The following is a 22,232-nucleotide window of genomic DNA, read 5'->3' as shown; positions in this document are numbered from 1 at the left end:
TATACTCCCAATATCAGGCAACCAAAATAAAAACTTAGTCAAGTCTACCAAAAATGGCAATGATTAGATATGAAACAAAGAAAAATGCACAAACTTCGTCAACTTCGTTATATGGCAAAAATGTCAGAACATTGATAACCAAAACAAGTAAAAAGGCGTTAAGTTCGGCCGGGCCGAACTTTGGATACCCACCACCTCGGGTATAGATGTAAACCACCTTTCATCAAAATTCGGTGAAAATTTCATACCTTATACTCATATACCTCATACCGATCTGAACTATATACGACACGGATGTCGAAAAGCCGAACATAAGTCACTGTGTCAAATTTCAGTGAAATCGGATTATAAATGCGCCTTTTAAGGGGCCAAGACTTTAAATCGAGATATCGGTCTACATGGCAGCTATATCCAAATCTGGACCGATTTGGGCCAAGTTGCATAAACATGTCGAAGAGCCTAACACTAAGCACTGTCCCAAATTTCGGCAAAATCGGACAATAAATGCCTCTTTTATGGGCCCTAAACGGTCTATATGGCAGATATATTCAAATCTGGACCGATCTGGGCAAAATTTAAGAAGGACGTCGAAGAGCCTAACCGAACTCACTGTCTAAAATTTCAGCGACATCGGACAATAAATGCGTCTTTTATGGCCCCAAAACCTAAAACCTAGATATCGGTCTATATGGCAGCTATATCCAAATCTGGACCGATCTGTGCGATATTGCAGAAGTATGTCAAGGGGCTTAACTTAACTCACTGTTCCAAATTTCGGGGACAGCGGGCAATAAATGAGCATTTTATGGGCCCAAAACCATAAATCAAGAAATCGGTCTATATGGCAGCTATATCCAAATTTGAACCGATCTGTACCAAATTGAAGAAATATGTCAAAGGGCCTAACACATCTCACTGTTCCAAATTTCAGCAAAATCGGATAATAAATGTGGCTATTATGGGCCTTACACCATAAATCGGAGGATCGATCTATATGGCAGCTATATCCAAATCTGGACCGATCTGAGCCAAATTAACGAAGGATGTCGATGGGCTTTACACAATTCACTGCCCCGAATTTCATCAAAATCGGATAATAAATGTGGCTTTTGTGGGCCTAAGACCCTAAACCGGAGGATCGGTCTATATGGCAGCTATATCCAAATCTGAACCGATCTGGACCAAATTAAAGAAACATGTCAAAGGGCCTAAGACAACTCACTGTCCCAAATTTCAGCGAAATCGGACTATAAATGTGGCTTTTATGGGCCTTAGACCCTAAATCGGAGGATCGGTCTATATGGCAGCTATATCCAAATCTGGACCGATCTGAGCCAAATTGACAAAGGATGTCGAAGGGCCTAACACAACTCACTGTCCCAAATTTCAACAAAATCGGATAATAAATGTGGCTTTTATGGGCCTAAGACCCTAAATCGGCCGATCGGTCTATATGGGGGCTATATCAAGATATAGTCCGATATAGCCCATCTTCGAACTTAACCTGCTTATGGACAAAAAAAGAATCTGTGCAAAATTTCAGCTCAATATCTCTATTTTTAAAGACTGTAGCGTGATTTCAACAAACAGACGGACGGACATGGCTAGATCCTCTTAGATTTTTACGCTGATCAAGAATATATGTACTTTATAGGGTCGGAAAAGGATATTTCGATGTGTTGCAAACGGAATGACAAAATGAATATACCCCCATCCTTCGGTGGTGGGTATAAAAATCTTGGATTCTGTAGAAATGTTAGCAAATTTGCTTATGGCTTTATGGATTTTTATATCCCCCACCATAGGATGGGGGGTATACTAAACTAATCATTCCGTTTGTAACACCTCAAAATGTCGATCTAAGAACACATATATGGATGGTCTTGACATTTCAAGTCGATCTAGCCATGTCATTTTGGCCGTCCCTCCGTCTGTCGAAATGACGATAGCATTCGCACATATAAAAATATCCGCTTGAAATTTTGCACACATACTTAATATTGATGTAGGTCATTGGGGATTGGAAATGGGCCATATCGGTTCAGATTTAGATACAGCGCCCATATAAAAAGATTTCCCCGATTTGACTTTTTAAGCTTCTTGAAGACCCTGGATTGTCCAATTTGGCTGAAATTTTGCATCTAGTGTTCTGTTCGATAGCTCCCATATAAACCGATCTCCCGATTTGACTTCTTGAGCCCCTGGAAGCCGCAATTTTTGTCCAATGCTGAAGATTTATCTGCAGAAACCGGACCATCGCAGGATTCAGAATCTCCACCACTGTTGCATTAGCCTCGTCTTCTGAGTCCGCCCGGTGTTCATCCTCACAAGATACGTTCGATCTTGTCATGATGAGTTTCCTAACGCATCCAGGGACAGTTGAGAAAGCAGTGGAACCACTCTTCCTCAGGACAAGGGACACTTACGGTATGGACGATTCCTTCTAAGATGCTGCACCAGCTGCTGCTGTCGAAGTACCATTTGAGTTCTGTCCTTCCCCGCTGGCGCACACCTTGAGCCCAATTCAACCGGATGACCCACCTACACAGTGCTTGTCGGGTCCCGTTTCGACAGGGTTCCGTTTCGACTACTACCAGTTTCTTGTAATCCTCCAGACTTTACAGATGTGGTCGATAGTTCCTCAGACAAGGGTTTAGCAACAACCTTCATCTTCAGCTTGTTGAATCCGTAGGACAACATTCCATTAGACTTTTTGAGATCTGCGAGACAGATGGAGTTTAGAACTAATACTGCATTTCTCCGGTCGCCATCAGCCTCATCCAATCTACCAATCTTCCAGTCGGTGGTTGAAAGATTGGGTTTACAGTCCCTTAGTCTCCCAAGTATGGATTCAGGATGCGAGGGAATCCTTGGTAACCAAACGTATGCCGTTTCGTCGAAATGGAATATTAGGTTGCCCAAAAAGTAATTGCGGATTTTTCATACAGTTGGCGTTGACAAATTTTTTCACAGCTTGTGACTCTGTTATTGCATTCTTTCTTCTTTCAGTTATCAGCTGTTACTTTTAGCTTGCTTTAGAAAAAAAAAAGTGTAAAAAAGTATATTTGATTAAAGTTACTTTCTTTTAAAAAATCCGCAATTACTTTTTGGGCAACCCAATATATTCCTTTGTGGGTAAATCCAGTGCTGCGCCTGGCCAGATCTCGCCTATCTTCTTTAGGGTGCAACGATACATCTCAATTGAGCGTTACGAACCTACATCGTCTCAGACTGGAGGAGGCCCGTCAGAACATTAGAGTATACAGACCACAGACCCATGACTATCCTACTCCCATTGATCCTAGGTATGCAGCCCTGTTCTTCTGCCTTGTCGACAACTACCATAACCAAGCTGTCCTTAGAGACCTTAGAGAGAATGACGCTTTCTAGAGGCTCAAGAAGTCAAGACTCAAGATCGGTTTATATGGCAGCTATATCAAAACATGAACCGATATGGCCCATTTAAAATCCCAACCGACCTACACTAATATGAAGTAATTGTGCAAAATTTCAAGCGGCTAGCTTTACTCCTTCGAAAGTTAGCGGGCTTTTGACAGACAGACAGAAGGACCGACGGACATGGCTAAATCGACATAAAATGTCACGATGATATGGGGTCTCAGACGAATATTTCGAGTAGTTACAAAGAGAATGACGAAATTAGTATACCCCTATCCTATGGTGAAGGGTATAAAAACCTGCCCAGCCGTGAATTGGATGGGGAGGGGTGTCGAGAGTAGGAGTATCCTAAAGTTTGTCTCTCTCTCTCTCATCAGTTGTCATCAAGCTCTGATCAAGGGAGCAGCGGACCTTTGCCGTCGAAATCTTTTCTAAAATTCGCTCACTTGTTGCTACGCACCAAGCCTTCCGCGGTCGCTTTAAAATTCCTCCTCACAGACTCGTTCCTGGCCGTTATTCGATTCGATCGTCATGGGTTAACACATTTCGGGAGTGTGGAAGTGTCGTTTGTGCCAGAAATTGACTTAACGGACCACTAGAGCACCGGAAATATCGAAAGTGGGAGGCAGTCAGTTAGGCGTTCCTCCCGGCGTTCGGCTTGCAAAAACCCACCGCTGCTAGGGCGATTTCTAGCACCACTATACGACGACCGATCCGCCGACCGGTCCAAATCGGTCTATAACCTGAGACTGATTTGGACTTGGCACAGTTATTTGAAGTCATAACAGAACGACACATGCAAAATTTCAATCAAATCGGACGATTATTAACGGCTAACATGGAATAGTAACGGCTTACATGGAAACGATGGCAATACCACAACCATACTACAGTGGTAACACTACGAAAGTGGTAACACTACGAAAGAGGTAACACTACGAAAGTGGTAACACTACGAAAGTGGTAACACTACGAAAGTGGTAACACCACGACGATGAGAAGCCGATACGACAACACTAACACTGCCGACAGCTGATCTACGTGTGTAAATGGTTGTGTGTGCTTCTGGCCAGGGTATAAAACGGCGAATAAGTAGCACAGCGAAGCAGTTCGCCAGTGGAGGACTTACAAATAGGAGCTCCGAGTTGGTCAAGCGTACACACGCACCGGCAACCAAGACTTATCTGTTTGTAAGTAATCTACTATTGGTCCGGTGTTATTTGAGCCTGTGTGAGTAAACACTCTACTGCTCTCATAACCTTGTGACTAGGGGAGAGTAAAACGTCGGTGAAAATCCCCCAGCTGATCGTTTTCACACCGCGGTCGCCATCGGCTGTGATACAGCACCTACGTCATTGTCGGTTAAACCCCCGCTGGTCGTTTTCACACCGCGGTCGCCACCGACTGTGATACAACAACTAGGCCATCGTCAGTTGATGCCCCCGCTGGTCGTTTTCACACCGCGGTCGCCATCGGCTGTAATACAGCAACTAGGCCATCGTCGGTTGATCCCCCCGCTGGTCGTTTTCACTCCGCGGTCGCCATCGGCTGTGATACAACACCTACGTCATTGTCGGTTAAACCCCCGCTGGTCGTTTTCACACCGCGGTCGCCACCGACTGTGATACAACAACTAGGCCATCGTCAGTTGATGCCCCCGCTGGTCGTTTTCACACCGCGGTCCCCATCGGCTTTGAGACAACAACTAGAACATCGTCGGCTGATCCCCCCGCTGGTCGTTTTCACTCCGCGGTCGCCATCGACTGTGATACAACACCTGCGCCATCGTCGGTTTATCCCCCCGCTGGTAATTTTCACACCGCGGTCGCCATCGGCTTTGAGACAACAACTAGGCCATCGTCGGTTGATCCCCCGCTGGTCGTTTTCACACCGCGGTCGCCATCGGCTGTAATACAGCAACTAGGCCATCGTCGGTTGATCCCCCCGCTGGTCGTTTTCACTCCGCGGTCGCCATCGGCTGTGATACAACACCTACGTCATTGTCGGTTAAACCCCCGCTGGTCGTTTTCACACCGCGGTCGCCACCGACTGTGATACAACAACTAGGCCATCGTCAGTTGATGCCCCCGCTGGTCGTTTTCACACCGCGGTCCCCATCGGCTTTGAGACAACAACTAGAACATCGTCGGCTCATCCCCCCGCTGGTCGTTTTCACTCCGCGGTCGCCATCCGCTGTGATACAAGACCTGCGTCATCGTCGGTTGATTCTCAAGCTGGTCGTTTTCACTCCGAGGTCGCCATTTGCTGGGATACAACAACTAGGCCATCGTGGGTTGATTCCCCGCTGGTCGTTTTCACACCGCGGTCGCCATCAGCTGTGATACAACAACTAGGCCATCGTCGGTTGATCCCCCCGCTGGTCGTTTTCACACCGCGGTCGCCATCGGCTGTGATACAACCCTGGCGCCAACGTCGGTTGATCCACCGCTGGTCGTTTTCACACCGCGGTCGCCATCAGCTTTGAGATAACAACTAGAACATCGTCGGTTGATCCCCCCGCTGGTCGTTTCACACCGCGGTCGCCATCGGCTGCGATACAACCCTGGCGCCATCGTCGGTTGATCCACCGCTGGTCGTTTTCACACCGCGGTCGCCATCGGCTGTGATACAGCAACTAGTCCATCGTCAGTTGATGCCCCCGCTGGTCGTTTTCACTCCGCGGTCGCCATTGGCTGTGATACAACACCTGCGTCATCGTCGGTTGATCCCCCACTGGTCGTTTTCATACCGCGGTCGCCAACGGCTGTGATACAACAACTAGGCCATCGTCGGATGATCCCCCTGCTGGTCGTTTTCACACCGTGATCGGCTGTGATGCAACACCTGCGCCATCGTCGGTTGATCCCCCGCTGGTCGTTTTCACACCGTGATGCAACACCTGCGCCATCGTCGGTTAATCTCCCCGGTGTCGCCGCCTGTCGTTTTCACACCGCGGTCGCCATCGGCTGCGATATAACCACTGCGTAGCATTAGTGTCATCGCATCATCATTACCTTAGTGCATTACCATCATCGGCACGGCATCGCCTCATCGCCACTCCCCGGTGTCGCCGCTGGTCGTTTTCACACCGCGGTTGCCATCGGCTACGATATAACCACTGCGCAGCATCAGTGTCATCGCATCATCATCACTTAGTGCATTACCAACATCGGCAGCGCATCGCCTCATCGCGTCATCGTTGTCGCATCATCGCCAGCGGCTGCGATACAATCACTGCCCAACATCGGTGTCATCGTATCATCCTCACTTTAGTACATTACCATCATCGGCAGTGCATCGCCTCATCAGCGTCAGCGCATCATCGTCAGCGCATCATCATCAGCGCATCATCGTCATCACATCATCAACAGCGCGGCTCCTTCACATCCCACTGCGCGATCGCCTTTTAAGATAGCCTTAACCCACGCCATACCAGCCCCGCTCAACGGCTCACCACCACCATAAGCATGCAAATGCAAATATTGCCCATGAACATTCCACTAAGTAACAGGGGCAAACTTCTCACACATCGATGAGTGCAGTGCGATTCAAATTTTAAGCTCAATGATAAGGGACCTCCTTTTTATAGCCGAGTCCCAACGACGTGTCGCAGTGCGACACCTCTTCGAAGAGAAGTTTTACATGGCACAGTTCTTCACAAATGTTGCCAGCATTAGGAGGGAAAACCAACGTTGAAAATTTTTTCTGATGGTCTCGCCAGGATTCGAAACCATGCTTTTAGCGTCTTAGAAGGGCATGCTAACCTCTGCCCTTTCAAAAAAAATGTGCCAAATTTAAAGACAATCGTAGGAAATTTGAGATTTTGCGAAAAGGTTATTTGAAATCAACTCCTTTTCTTTTGTTATCAATGAGTCTATCTCTCTCCCTCCTTCCCTCTCTCTTTCTCTCTCTCTAGCATACGTACGAATGCTAGAAACAAACGCAGCAAGTTTTAATATCTACGCCACAGATTTTTTTCTCCCCTCCCCCCAAGCCCTATTCACAAAAATACCCGCAAATATATGTAAACTATTAACATGTATCCATACACGCATACTTATATTCTTCTCCCATAATCTCCCTCTCCCTCTTTCTCTCCCACCCAATATTTAATTGCATTTCAATGTTGCTGAGTTTTGAATATTACCAAAAAATGCCAACAAATTACCGTTGAAAATTTTTTCTGATGATCTCACCAGGATTCGAACCTAGGCGTTCAGCGCCATAGGTGGACATGCTAACCTCTGTGCTGCCTAACAACTGTATGTGCCAAATTTAAAGACGATCGGAGGGAAATTGCGATTTTGCCAAAAAGTGATTTGAAATCAATTCGTTTTCTCTTGTTATCAATGGGTCTATCTCTCTTCCACCTTCCCTCTCTCTCTCCCTCTCCCTCTCCCTCTATCTCTCTCTCTCTCTCTAGCATATATTCACAGCAAGTTTTAATATTCAACACCACAGATTTTTTACTCCCCTCTCCCCCAAGCCTGATTCCCAAAAATTCCCTCAAATATATGTAAACTATTGTATTAACATATATCCACACACGCATACTTATATACCTCTACTATAATCACACTCTCTCCCTCTTGCTCTCCCACCCAACATTAAATTGTATTACATTTCAATGTTGCTGAGATTTGAAAATTACAAAAGAAAAAATGCCAACAAATTACATGCCATAATGAAGGCACAACACAGACAGAGCTCTAATACACCCATGACCAAACAAGTGAGAGCAACTATGCTTGCTAACAATGAGAGGCTCTGGCTCTGCATAGTAGTTTGTATGTGTGTGTGAGCTTGAGTTTGCATGCTATCAGGGGAAACAAATTAGAATGTTGTTGATTTTAATGTTAACATTGTTGAGTAAATTATTTTCCATTTACACTGGTGGGTAAATGTGTACAGTGTCAGGCCAGTGTATTACAATGGAACATTGAACTTTGATGAATGATTTGGTGGATTTAAATTTGCATGATATTCCAATTCGGACTTTTAAGTTGCTCTAAAAATTTACTTATGCTATGTGGCCAAAACATATAAACAAATATAATCTGTGTATTGAGTTCCTAAATTCTGTCATAGGCATGATTCATGGTAGCTTCTTGTACAACTTTGGTTTCTTTCATACAGTCAAAGTTAGCAAGCATTGCTTCATGTATTAACAATTAAATCTCAAAAACTCTAGAAAGTAGTTGAGAAGAGTTATGAGAAAGCAAAACTTGCCTGCAACATAATACAGTCTGTTATAACTGTAAATTAATGGTCATATTACCAAAGTCTGTGCGTGTAGAAATTGTGTCAGTGTTTGAATTGGAACAATGTCCGCCGGTTATGCTAATAATTCAGATCACTTTCTTATGGTCTTGCTGTAAGAACTCCCCCCCTAAAACCATTAAACATAATTGAGCAGATAAAAGAGCTCTTAGGTTGAGTAAAGAGGGAGAGGGAGAGAGAGAGACAGTGAGTACGACGAAGAATGACAGAAATGTAATGTAAGCAATGCCTTTTGGTTGAACGCAAGGAAATGGCTGGCTGTGACTTAATGTCTGTAACTGAGAATGATAACATTCCGGAAAGATATGGAGCTTTTGTATCGTTTCCAATGAAAACTGTCTTTGAAATGTGAAAATATATGCTGATATGCTTACAAATATTTGAGGACATCAAATTAAAGGACATCGTTAAAATGTCCCATGCTCTTCATTCTTTTGTATGTTGCAATTTATTTATGGAAATTAAAATATTCTTCCGCTTAGGTCTATGCAATAACTAAACTTCACTCTGTTTGTGGCAACTTAATTTAATTTTTCACATTGTCTTTTAATTGACTTTGTGTGGCATAGGAATGCCACAAACTTAGCTTAACTTGTGTAGATTGAAATTCGAGTCTAACTGTAAGAGATGGCAGAGTTGCCATGTGTAATATCTAAAATAGGGACTTTGGTCGATTTCGTTTATCTCAAGAACTAGCCGGCTAGAATGGAAAGGGCTCCCATAACTAAAAATGTTTATAAACAAGTAAAAAGGCGTTAAGTTTGGAACTTTGGATACACACCACCTCGGGTATATATGTAAACCACTTTTCTTCATAATCCGGTGAAAAATATTGGGTTGCCCAAAAAGTAATTGCGGATTTTTTAAAAGAAAGTAAATGCATTTTTTAATAAAATTTAGAATGAACTTTAATCAAATATACTTTTTTTACACTTTTTTTCTAAAGCAAGCTAAAAGTAACGGCTGATAACTGACAGAAGAAAGAATGCAATTACAGAGTCACAAGCTGTGAAAAAATTTGTCAACGCCAACTATATGAAAAATCCGCATTTACTTTTTGGGCAACCCTAATTTATGCCCACATAGCAGTTTTATCGAAATATGGTGCGATTTGGGCCAAATTCGACACGGATATTGACTGGTCTAATAAGTAAAAGTCATATTGTTCAATTTTGTAGAACAAAATATTGGTCTTTTTGGTAGCCCTATACAAATATAGACCGATCTGAAACATAAACGACACGGATGTCTAAAAGCCTAACATAAGTCTCTTTGTCAAATTTGAGCGAAATCGGATTAAAAATGTGCTTTTTATGGGGCCAAGACTTTAAATCGAAAGTTCGGTCCAAATGGCAGCTATATCCAAATCTGGACCGATTTGAGCCAAATCAAAGAGGGCTGTCGAAGGGCCTTACACAACTTACCGTCCCAAATTTCGGCGAAATCGGATATAAAATGCGACTTTTTTGGGTCCAAAACCAAAAAATCCAAAAAATCGAGAGATCGGTCTATATGGCAGCTATATCCAAATCTGGACCGATCTGAGCCAAATTGAAGAAAAATGTCGAAGGATCTAATACAACTCACTGTCCCAAATTTCGGCGACATCGGACAATAAATGCGACTTTTTTGGGTCCAAAACCTTAATTCAAGAGATCGGTCTATATGGCAGCTATACCCAAATCTGAACCGATCTGTACCATATTGTCAAGGGGCATAACATAACTCATTGTCCCAAATTTCGGCAACATCGGACAATAAATGCGCCTTTATTGGGTCCAAAACCTTAAATCGAGAGATCGGTCTATATAGCAGCTATATCGAAATCTGGACCGATTTGGGCCAAATTAAAGAGGGCTATCGAAGGGCCTTACACAACCCACTGTCTCAAATTTCGGCGACATCGGACAATAAATGCGCCTTTTATGGGTCCAAAACCTTATATCGAGAGATCGGTCTATATGGCAGCTATACCAAAATCTGGACCGATCTGAGCCAAATTGAAGAACAATGTCGAAGGACCTAGCACAACTCACTGTCCCAAATTTCGGCAACATCGGACAATATATGCGCCTTTTATGGGACCAAAACCTTAAATTGAGAGATCGGTCTATATGGCAGCTATATCCAAATCTGAACCGATTTGGGCCAAATTGAAGAAAAATGTCGAAGGACCTAACACAACTCACTGTCCCAAATTTCGGCGTTATCGGACAATAAATGCGCCTTTTTGGGCCCAAAACCTTAAATCAAGAGATCGGTCTATATGGCAGCTATACCTTAATCTGAATCGATTTGGGCCAAATTGAAGAAAAATGTCGAAGGACCTAAGACAACTCACTGTCTCAAATTTCGGCGACATCGGACAATAAATGCGCCTTTTTTGGGCCCAAAACCTTAAATCAAGAGATCGGTCTATATGGCAGCTTTATCCAAACCTGAACCGATTTGAGCCAAATTGAAGAAGGTTACCGAGTGGCTTAACATAACTCACTGTCCCAAATTTCAGCACAATCGGATAATAAATGCGCCTTTATTGGGTCCAAAACCTTAAATCGAGAGATCGATCTATATAGCAGCTATATCCAAATCTGGACCGATCTGAGCCAAATTGAAGAACAATGTCGAAGGACCTAGCACAACTCACTGTCCCAAATTTCGGCAACATCGGACAATATATGCGCCTTTTATGGGACCAAAACCTTAAATTGAGAGATCGGTCTATATGGCAGCTATATCCAAATCTGAACCGATTTGGGTCAAATTGAAGAAAAATGTCGAAGGACCTAACACAACTCACTGTCTCAAATTTCGGCGACATCGGACAATATATGCGCTTTTTATGGGCCCAAAACCTTAATTCGAGAGATCGGTCTATATGGCAGCTATACCCAAATCTGAACCGATCTGAGCCAAATTGAAGAGGAATGTCGAAGGACCTAAGACAACTCACTGTCTCAAATTTCGGCGACATCGGACAATAAATGCGCCTTTTATGGGTCCAAAACCTTATATCGAGAGATCGGTCTATATGGCAGCTATACCAAAATCTGGACCGATCTGAGCCAAATTGAAGAACAATGTCGAAGGACCTAGCACAACTCACTGTCCCAAATTTCGGCAACATCGGACAATATATGCGCCTTTTATGGGACCAAAACCTTAAATTGAGAGATCGGTCTATATGGCAGCTATATCCAAATCTGAACCGATTTGGGTCAAATTGAAGAAAAATGTCGAAGGACCTAACACAACTCACTGTCTCAAATTTCGGCGACATCGGACAATATATGCGCTTTTTATGGGCCCAAAACCTTAATTCGAGAGATCGGTCTATATGGCAGCTATACCCAAATCTGAACCGATCTGAGCCAAATTGAAGAAGGAAGTTGAAGGGCCTAACACAACTCACTGTCCAAAATGTCAGCAAAATCGGACAATATATGCGGCTTTTTTGGGCCTTAAACCTTAAATCGAGAGATCGGTCTATATGGCAGCTATATCCAAATCTGGACCGATTTGGGCCAAATTAAAGAAGGTTGTCGAGTGGCTTAACATAACTCACTGTCCCAAATTTCAGTACAATCGGATAAAAAATGCGCCTTTTTTGGGCCCAAAACCTTAAATCAAGAGATTGGTCTATATAGCAGCTATATCCAAATCTGAGCCGATTTGAGCCAAATTGAAGAAAAATGTCGAAGGACCTAATACAACTCACTGTCCCAAATTTCGCCAACATCGGACAATATATGCGCCTTTTTTGGGCCCAAGACCTTAAATCGAGAGATCGGTCTATATGGCAGCTATATCCAAATCTGGACCGATCTGAGCCAAATTGGAGAAAAATGTCGAAGGACCTAACACAACTCACTGTCCCAAATTTCGGCTACATCGGACAATAAATGCGCCTTTTATGGGCCCAAAACTTTAAATCGAGAGATCGGTCTATATGGCAGCTATATCCAAATCTGGACCGATCTGGGCCAAATTGAAGAAAGTTGTCGAGTGGCTTAACATAACTCACTGTCCCAAATTTCAGCACAATCCGATAAGAAATGCGCCTTTTATGGGTCCAAAATACTAAATGGGCGGATCGGTCTATATGGGGGCTATATCCAAATCTGGACCGATCTGGGCCATATTGTGAAGTAACACATCTCCCTGTCCCAAATATGAGCAAAATCGGATAATAAGTGTGGCTTTTATGGGCCTATGACCCTAAATCGGCCGTTCGGTCTATATGGCGCTGTTCTTTTTTGAGGACACCATATCTTGAGTGCTCAGCCGCAGTCGATGTATGCCGACGTTATCGTCGTCTCTCGCTTACAAAGCAGAACCGAGGCGCTGTTCTTGCTTGAGGACACCATAACGGAGCGAAAGATAGCCTGGACGGTGAAGTCAAGTGATCCGGATGACATGCAGCCTGATGTGATGTAAAAGACAGGATCTTGAGGTCGGCCTGAAGAGCATGGGACATTTTGGGGGTCTATGTAACCACTGGTAAGTAGGAAGTTAGGGTGGTTTTCAGTCAAGGACACTCGCTGCCTAAGGACTACAGCGCTTAAAGCGACGATGTCTATTAAGGAACTGCTATCCGATCGGATAGTCACGATATTCGTGAACAGAAAACGTCGCTAAAGGCTTTCCTGTTAAGTCGTGTAAGATCGACTGTGAAGAGGAGATGGAAAAAGGCCACCCATGGCTATTGCAGATACTCATGTACACCAGGCCATCAGGGTAGCGGAGAACGAGACGACTGACTATCTGGCCAGGAAAAGAAAGAGGATGAGAGAGACAATTCTGCTACTGATTCAGTGAGTCCTTCAGTCAGGGAAAACGAGACACTCGCTGCCTAAGGACTACAGCGTTTAAAGCGCTGGAGACGATGTCTATCAAGGAGCTGCTATCCGATCGGATAGTCACGATATACGTGAACAGTAAGACGTCGCGAAAGGCTTTACTGGTAAGTCGTGTAAGATCGAGTGTGATAAGGAGATGGACGAAAGCCACCCATGGGGAAGGCTATTGCAGATGCTCAGAGAGAGGGAAGAACGAGACCACTGACTATCTGGCCAGGAAAGAAAGCGGATGAGAGGGAATGTGAAATCCTTTAGATAGGATGAATACGCTAATAAGGCATGGACAGATGCCGTGGGTTGACACTATGCCAGAGTGTTTCACAGAGCAGCACATGAATTTTCACAGCGCTAAGGAAGTATGACTTAAGACTACTTACAGGAATCCCGACATGTCAATGCAATATCGCATTGGACATAGGGGCACTTCTGCAGAGTCTGTGAAGGAGGAGTTGGAAACGTTGAAGAACCTGTTGTGAACACCTCTTTCCTTGCCTGGATTCTTTTTCTACAGACTTTTGGCGCTCAAGGGATGCGGAAAACGTCTGGCCAGTAAAAGAAAGCTAATGAGAGCCGATTGTGCTACTGATTCGGTAAGACTTCCCCGTGAGATCCTTTAGGTAGGGAGAGCCTTTAGGTAATGAGAGCCGATTGTGCTACTGATTCGGTAAGACTTCCCCGTGAGATCCTTTAGGTAGGGTGGATTCTTTCAGCGCCAATGAGGCGTGGGCTGATGACACGATTTGTAGGATGGCCAAGGCATTGTGCCAGCAGAGTGTCTCACAGAACAGCACCACAATATTCATAGGGCTAAGGAATCCCGACATGTCATTGCAACGTCGCACAGGATTAAGGGGGGGAGGAGAGTCTGTGAAGGAGAAACTGGAAAAAATGAGGCACCTGTTTTGTCATGGGAGCCAACTCAAAATTAAAGGTGCACACCTTTCTCCGTGCGTGGATTTGTGTCTCTGGATTCTGGCTCTAGGCGCTCTCGTCATTCTGGACTACCATAGAAGTCTAAAGCCGCTAGCTGGGAAAAGCTCTCGACTATATGAGCTCATCGCTCCAAGCTTTGTGGCCGAAAAGTGACTGCAGATGGATAAATAGTGCACTCAGGCACTGCAGTTACTGTATCTAAAAGAAATTGGGGAGTATTCTTCCTAATACTGTAAGGAGAATGTGAGTCATTTACTGCATTGCTAAAGCACCACGTGACCAGCATGTGAATTTGGACAAACGGTTGGTTGACCTCTGTGTTTAAGGGACTTTGGGTATTACTTTGACTACTATTGTTAATCAAGACAACCGTGGCGCAGAGTCCGCCTATGACGCCATGCCTGGATTCTCTTTAAGCTCTTGGCGCTCTCGTCATTCTGTACTACTACAGAAGCCCTACGATGCCTATTGAAGCCCCGATATCTTTAGATTAGTAGTATGTCCGCCTATGACGCTGAGCGCTTGGGTTCAAATCCCGGTGTGAACATTAGAAAGGAAAATTTTCAGCGGTGGTTATCCCCTTACTAATGCAGGCTATATGTGCGAGGTATGCTGTCATGTTAAAACTTCTCTACCAATTGATGTTCGTTCCGTTCGGAGTCCGTTCGGCATAAAAAGGAAGCCCTTTATCATTGAGTTGAAACTTTTATCGGGCTGCATTCATTGATATGAGAGAAGAATCTTCTGTTCCCTAAAGGAATGTGTATGGGAAATTAATTTTAGTACTTCCAGGAAAGTGTTGGATGACCACAGATTCTGTGATCATCGTTAGCCAAAGTGGTCCTTCGGCTAAACAGAAGAAATGTGGATTGGGATGAATTTCGTCACACATTCTGCACGTCTATCCCTTCTAGAACAGAAAAGGAAATGGAAACTACGAAGGATATAGACATAATGGTCAAGCGGATCACGACCCTCTGCTAAACAGAAGAAAGGCGGATTGGGATAAATTTCGTCACACATTCTGCACGTCTATCTCTTCTGGGCCTGAAAAGGAAGTGGAAACTACGGAGGATATAGACATGAAGGTCAAGCGGATTACCAAGGCCTTGAATGACTCGCTTGTGTCAGCATGCCCTAATGCCACGCCAAGAGGCAAACAGCGACCGTCATGGTGGACCCCAGAGCTGGGTGGCCTAAGGAAGGACTGCAAAAAACTCTTCAACAGAGCAAAAATCACAAGAGAACCAGACGATTGGGACATCTATAAGGCTGAGCTAGGAAAATATAAGGGAGAGCTGAGAAAGGCTCAAATCCTGGGTAGAATTCCGCAGCTTCGTGGAGGATACATCTGAAGCCTCTAGGCTAAGGAAAATTCTGCCATCGAGACCTATTACGGTGGGGTATATTCAGAAGTCAGAGAATGTATGGACAATGTCTAGTGAGGAAATTCTAGAACTATTCATTGATACACATTTCTCGGGAAGGAGACTATTAGAGAAAGCTATTGGGTTGCCCAAAAAGTAATTGCGGATTTTTTCATATAGTCGGCGTTGACAAATTTTTTCAACGGCTTGTGACTCTGTAATTGCATTCTTTCTTCTGTCAGTTATCAGCTGTTACTTTTAGCTTGCTTTAGAAAAAAAGTGTAAAAAAATTATATTTGATTAAAGTTCATTCTAAGTTTTATTAAAAATGCATTTACTTGCTTTTAAAAAATCCGCAATTACTTTTTGGACAACCCAATATTAGGGAAAGGAGGCCACCGTAGCGTAGACTTTAGCATGTCCGCCTATGACGCTGAACGCCTGGGTTCAAATCCTGGAGGGTGGTTTTCCCCCTCTAATGCTGACACTATGCCATGTAAGGTACCATGCCATGTAAAACTTCTCTCCAAAGAGGTGTCGCACTGCGGCACGCCGTTCGGACAGTTCAGCTATAAAAAGGAGTTCCCTTATCATTGAGCTTAAACTTGAATCGAACTGCACTCATTGATATGTGAAAAGTTTGCCCCTGTTCCTTAGTGCAGTGTTCATGAGGAAAATTTGCAAGACGAAAACCACTCGCGACTTGAGTTTAACACTATGTGGCAGTAAGATGGACTTGAACTAATAAACTCGTGGATGAAAGTCTTTAAAAATTGGTTTTTTACAAAATAATTTGTTAAAATTTGAATTTTCATAGAAAATTGTTCTGGCAACTCCTTAAAAGCTTTCTTATGGCAATCCCTTATAAACTTTTGTGGTGGCAACCCTTTTGTACTCATTATGCTACTAATTGTTACATTTATTGTGTCACTAAGTATCATACCAACACTCCCTCCCAATCACAATTACAATAACACTTTGCAGATGGTTGTCTGTCAAGTGGCAATGCCAACCACATTCTTGGAAAACCACATCATACGAGAACCATATTCCCACAACACTCTCAGTTACTCATACCCGCACTCGTTACAAGACAATCACAACAATGTTGGCAATTGCATTCAATTTCCAAGTTCAAGACTCAATTCTCTTAAACACCCATACTCACACACACACACACACACACACACCCATGCATACCCACATTATGATAATGACTTACTCTCTAGGGAGGGCAAATCTAGGTTATTGAGCATAAATGGCCATTCTTTGAAGACAAGGGCCATGGCTGTTGAGGTGTTGTTCGAGCAATAACAATTAATTGTTATTATGCTGAAATTGGTGGTTGGTGGTATTGCCACCCCACCCCCCATTGTGATTTCATTAAATTGGCCAATGGGCCAATGGGTTTTGTGAATTGAACCAAACATTCGTTGAAGCATCCAATTAAGCCATTCTGCGAAAGGAAAATCCTTAACGACAATAATGACTCATGCTGCTTTACAGTTATACAATATTTGTTAAACAAAGGAATTCAAGTCAAAGGATTCCCACACCCCCCCCCCCCCCCCCCCACCAAGTCAACAACAAAGGCACCATATAATCACAAGGCCATAGAAGGCGGGCATTAAGAGGTTTAATTTGATTATAATGATGTCTGCATTGTTGTGCATAAGCAGCAAAGTATTTAAAATTGGCCAAAATACTCTGGGTTGGCATTTTGTGCGAAACGATTGTTAAAAGTTCACAAAGGGTGCGTCGTCTGAAGAAAGGACAAATCAAATTAATTATTAAAGGATATTTAATTAATTTACAAAGGGATTGACTTTAAAGTATGTAATTTGGAAGGTTCAGGAACAGGTTTTGATTTGTTTCAAATATTTTGTCATAACTTGATTGCGATGAAAGACAGACAGAAGAAAGTTCTCACATCTTTGGTTTAATTTTCATGACAAGTTTTATTCTATACACAATTTTTAATAATTTTATCCTTTTTTTCTTTGCAGTGGAAACGGAAGATCCCGAGTTCACCGATGTCATTGATAATATCACAGTACCTGCCGGCAGAAATATTAAACTAGCCTGTTCTGTTAAAAATCTAGGCTCATATAAGGTAAATATCAACAACAACAAAATTTTATTTTAATATATCTCCTCCTTCTTCTCTTTATATAAAAAGAGTCGCGTCATTGGCTGATTGACTGACTGACTGACTGACTGGTCACTGCCCAGCCCAAACGGCTGAAGCTGGAGTCATGAAATTTTGCACGACTGTAGGTCTTGGGTCGCAGGGGAGAGGTAAGGCTGGATTTTGTGATATTCGTACCACAACGCACTAAAAAGTACCAAATGGTACGAAATTGAGGACACTATGGCTGAGACGTACCAAAAGGGCTAGAATTATAAGGAATTTTTATACCCACCACCGAAGGATGGGAGTGTATTCATTATGTCATTCCATTTGCAACACATCGAAATATCCCCTTCCGCCCTATAAAGTATGTATATTCTTGATCAACGTAAAAATCTAAGACGATCCGCCTGCCCGTCTGTCTGTTGAAATCACGCAACAGTCTTTAAGAATAGAGATATTGAGCTGAAATTTTGCACAGATTCATTTTTTGTCCATAAGCAGGTTAGGTTCGAAGATGGGCTGTATCGCACTATATCTTGATATAGCCCCCATATAGACCGATCGGCCAATTTAGGGTCTCAGGCCCATAAAGCCACATTAATTATCCGATTTTGCTGAAATTTAAGACGGTGAGTATAGCTGTCATGTGGACCGATCCTCCGATTTGGGGTCTTAGCCCCGTAAAAGCCACAATTATTATCCGATTTTGTTGAAATTTGGAACAAAGAGTTGTGTTAGGCCCTTCGACATTATTCGTCAATTTGGCCCAGATCGGTCCAGATTTGGATACAGCTGCCATATATACCGATCCTCATATTTAGGGTCTTAGGCCCATAAAAGCCATATTAATTATCCGATTTCGCTAAAATTTGGGGCAGTGAGTTGCCTTAGACCCTTCAACATCTTTCTTAAATTTGGCCTTGGTCGGTTTAGATTTGGACATAGCTGCCATATAGACCGATTTCTTTGGGCCCATAAAAGGCGCATTTATTATCCAATGTCGCTAAAACAGTGACTAAAGTTAAGCCCCTAAAAATACTTCTGCAATATGGCATAGATCGCTCCAGATTTGGATACAGCTGCCATATATACCGATCCTCCTATTTAAGGTCTTAGGCCCATAAAAACCACATTTATTATCCGATTTTGTTAAAATTTGGTACAAAGAGTTGTCTTAGGCCATTCAATATCTTTCTTCAATTTGGCCTTGGTCGGTTTAGATTTGGACATAGCTTCCATATGGACCGATCTCTCGATTTAAGGTTTTGGGCCCATGAAAGGCGAATTTATTATCCAATGTCGCCGAAATTTGGGACAGTGACTTAAGTAAAGCCCCTTGACATACTTCTGCAATATGGCATAGATCGGTCAAGATTTGGATATAGCTGCCATAAAGACCGATCTCCCGGTTTAAGGGTTTGGTGCCATAAAAGGCGCATTTATTGTCCGATGTCGCTGAAATTTGAGGCAGTGAATTGTGTTAGGCTCTTCGATGTCCTTCTTCAATTTGGCATTGGTCGGTTCAGATTTGAATATAGCTGCCATATAGTCCGATTTCTCGATTTAAGGTTTTGGGTCCCTTAAAGGCGCATTTATATTCCTATTTCGCCGAAATTTGGGACAGCGACTTGTGTTAAGCTTTTCGTCATCCGTCAGTTCAGATCGGTTTATATAGTTCAGATCGGTTTATTTTAAATATAGCTATTAAAGAAACCAATATTTTGTTATACACAATTGAACAATGGCATATTCTTATCAGTATTTGGTCCAAATCGGAACATATTTCGACATAACTGCTATGGGACATAAGGTATGCAATTTTCACAGGATTTTGATGAAAGTTGGTTTAGATATATACCCGAGGTGGTGGGTGACTAAAGTTCGGGCCGGCAGAACTTAACGCCTTTTTACCTGTTTTATGTTATTTTTGTATCTTTTTATGTTATTTTTTGTATCATTTTATTTCATTTTGTTTTGTTTTATTTTATTTTATTTTATTTTATTTTATTTTATTTTATTTTATTTTATTTTATTTTATTTTATTTTATTTTATTTTATTTTATTTTATTTTATTTTATTTTATTTTATTTTATTTTATTTTATTTTATTTTATTTTATTTTATTTTATTTTATTTTATTTTATTTTATTTTATTTTATTTTATTTTATTTTATTTTATTTTATTTTATTTTATTTTATTTTATTTTATTTTATTTTATTTTATTTTATTTTATTTTATTTTATTTTATTTTATTTTATTTTATTTTATTTTATTTTATTTTATTTTATTTTATTTTATTTTGTTTTATTTTATTTTATTTTATTTTATTTTATTTTATTTTATTTTATTTTATTTTACTTTGTTTTGTTATACCCTCCACCATAAGATGGGGGGTATACTAATTTCGTCATTCTGTTTGTAACTACTCGAAATATTCGTCTGAGACCCCATAAAGTATATATATTCTTGATCGTCGTGACATTTTATGTCGATCTAGCCATGTCCGTCCGTCTGTCCGTCCGTCCGTCCGTCCGTCCGTCCGTCCGTCCGTCCGTCCGTCTGTCTGTCGAAAGCACGCTAACTTCCGAAGGAGTAGAGCTAGCCGCTTGAAATTTTGCACAAATACTTCTTATTAGTGTAGGTCGGTTGGTATTGTAAATGGGCCATATCGGTCCATGTTTTGATATAGCTGCCATATAAACCGATCTTGGGTCTTGACTTCTTGAGCCTCTAGAGTGCGCAATTCTTATCCGATTGAAATGAAATTTTGCACGACGTGTTTTGTTATGATATCCAACAACTGTGCCAAGTATGGTTGAAATCGGTTCATAATCTGATATAGCTGCCATATAAACCGATCTTGGGTCTTGACTTCTTGAGCCTCTAGAGTGCGCAATTCTTATCCGATTGGAATGAAATTTTGCACGACGTGTTTTGTTATGATATCCAAAAACTGTGCCAAGTATGGTTCAAATCAGTCCATAACCTGATATAGCTGTCATATAAACCGATCTTGGGTCTTGACTTCTTGAGCCTCTAGAGTGCGCAATTCTTATCCGATTGGAATGAAATTTTGCACGACGTGTTTTGTTATTATATCCAACAACTGTGCCAAGTATGGTTCAAATCGGTCTATAACCTGATATAGCTGTCATATAAACCGATCTTGGGTCTTGACTTCTTGAGCCTCTAGAGTGCGCAATTCTTATCCGATTTGAATGAAATTTTGCACGACGTGTTTTGTTATGATATCCAACATTTGTGCCAAGTATGGTTCAAATCGGTTCATAATCTGATATAGCTGCCATATAAACCGATCTGGGGTCTTGACTTCCTGAGCCTCTAGAGTGCGCAATTCTTATCCGATTGGAATGAAATTTTGCACTACGTGTTTTGTTATGATATCCAATAACTGTGCCAAGTGTGGTTCAAATCGGTCTATAACCTGATATAGCTGTCATATAAACCGATATTGGGTCTTGACTTCTTGGGCCTCTAGAGAGCGAAATTCTGATGATTTGCCTGAAATTTTGTACGACGGATCCTCTCATGGCCATCAACATGCGTGTTTATTATGGTCTGAATCGGTCTATAGCCCGATACAGCTCCCATATAAATCGATCTCTCTATTTTACTTTTTGAGCCCCCAAAGGGCGCAATTCTTATTCGAATTGGCTGACATTTTACACAGGTCTCCAACATATAATTTAATTGTGGTCTAAACCGGATCATATCTTGATATCGCTCTAATAGCAGGTTTTTTCTTTCTTTCTTTTCTTATATAATTTTTTGCCTAAGAAGAGATGCCGGGAAAAGAACTGACAAATGCGCTCCATGGTGGAGGGTATATAAGATTCGGCCCGGCCGAACTTAGCACGCTTTTACTTGTTTTATTTTATTTTATTTTATTTTATTTTATTTTATTTTATTTTATTTTATTTTATTTTATTTTATTTTATTTTATTTTATTTTATTTTATTTTATTTTATTTATTTTATTTTATTTTATTTTATTTTATTTTATTTTATTTTATTTTATTTTATTTTAATTTAATTTATTTTATATTTGATTTTTATTCTTTTTTGTTTACTATATTGAATTTTAATTTTCTATCAATTTTAATTTTTTTTACTTTCTTTATGTTTTATTTAATTTCCAAAAAAATCAATTCTTCTCGTCGTTGCTTGCCTTTCCCAAATAAAAATATTTAATTTTATCCTTGTCAATGCTGTTTTAACAAATTACCCAGCCCCATATGTA

At 41.7% G+C, this 22,232-nt stretch overlaps 1 protein-coding gene across 1 annotated transcript in view; it reads left to right on the top strand.

Annotated features, from left to right (window-relative positions):
* Positions 1-22,232, top strand: part of LOC106085066 (lachesin) — a 515,032-nt gene that overhangs the window by 267,936 nt on the left and 224,864 nt on the right. The window contains exon 3 of the mRNA XM_059364763.1: positions 17,845-17,951. Within this exon, the coding sequence (XP_059220746.1) occupies positions 17,845-17,951 (107 nt within the window). The remainder of the gene's footprint in view (positions 1-17,844; positions 17,952-22,232) is intronic.

This window comes from Stomoxys calcitrans, chromosome 3 (genome assembly GCF_963082655.1).
Source record: "Stomoxys calcitrans chromosome 3, idStoCalc2.1, whole genome shotgun sequence".
NCBI classification, from domain to species: Eukaryota; Metazoa; Arthropoda; class Insecta; order Diptera; family Muscidae; genus Stomoxys; species Stomoxys calcitrans.
The sequence above is the reverse complement of the archived record's forward strand: the minus strand, read 5'-3'. Positions and strand labels throughout refer to the sequence as shown.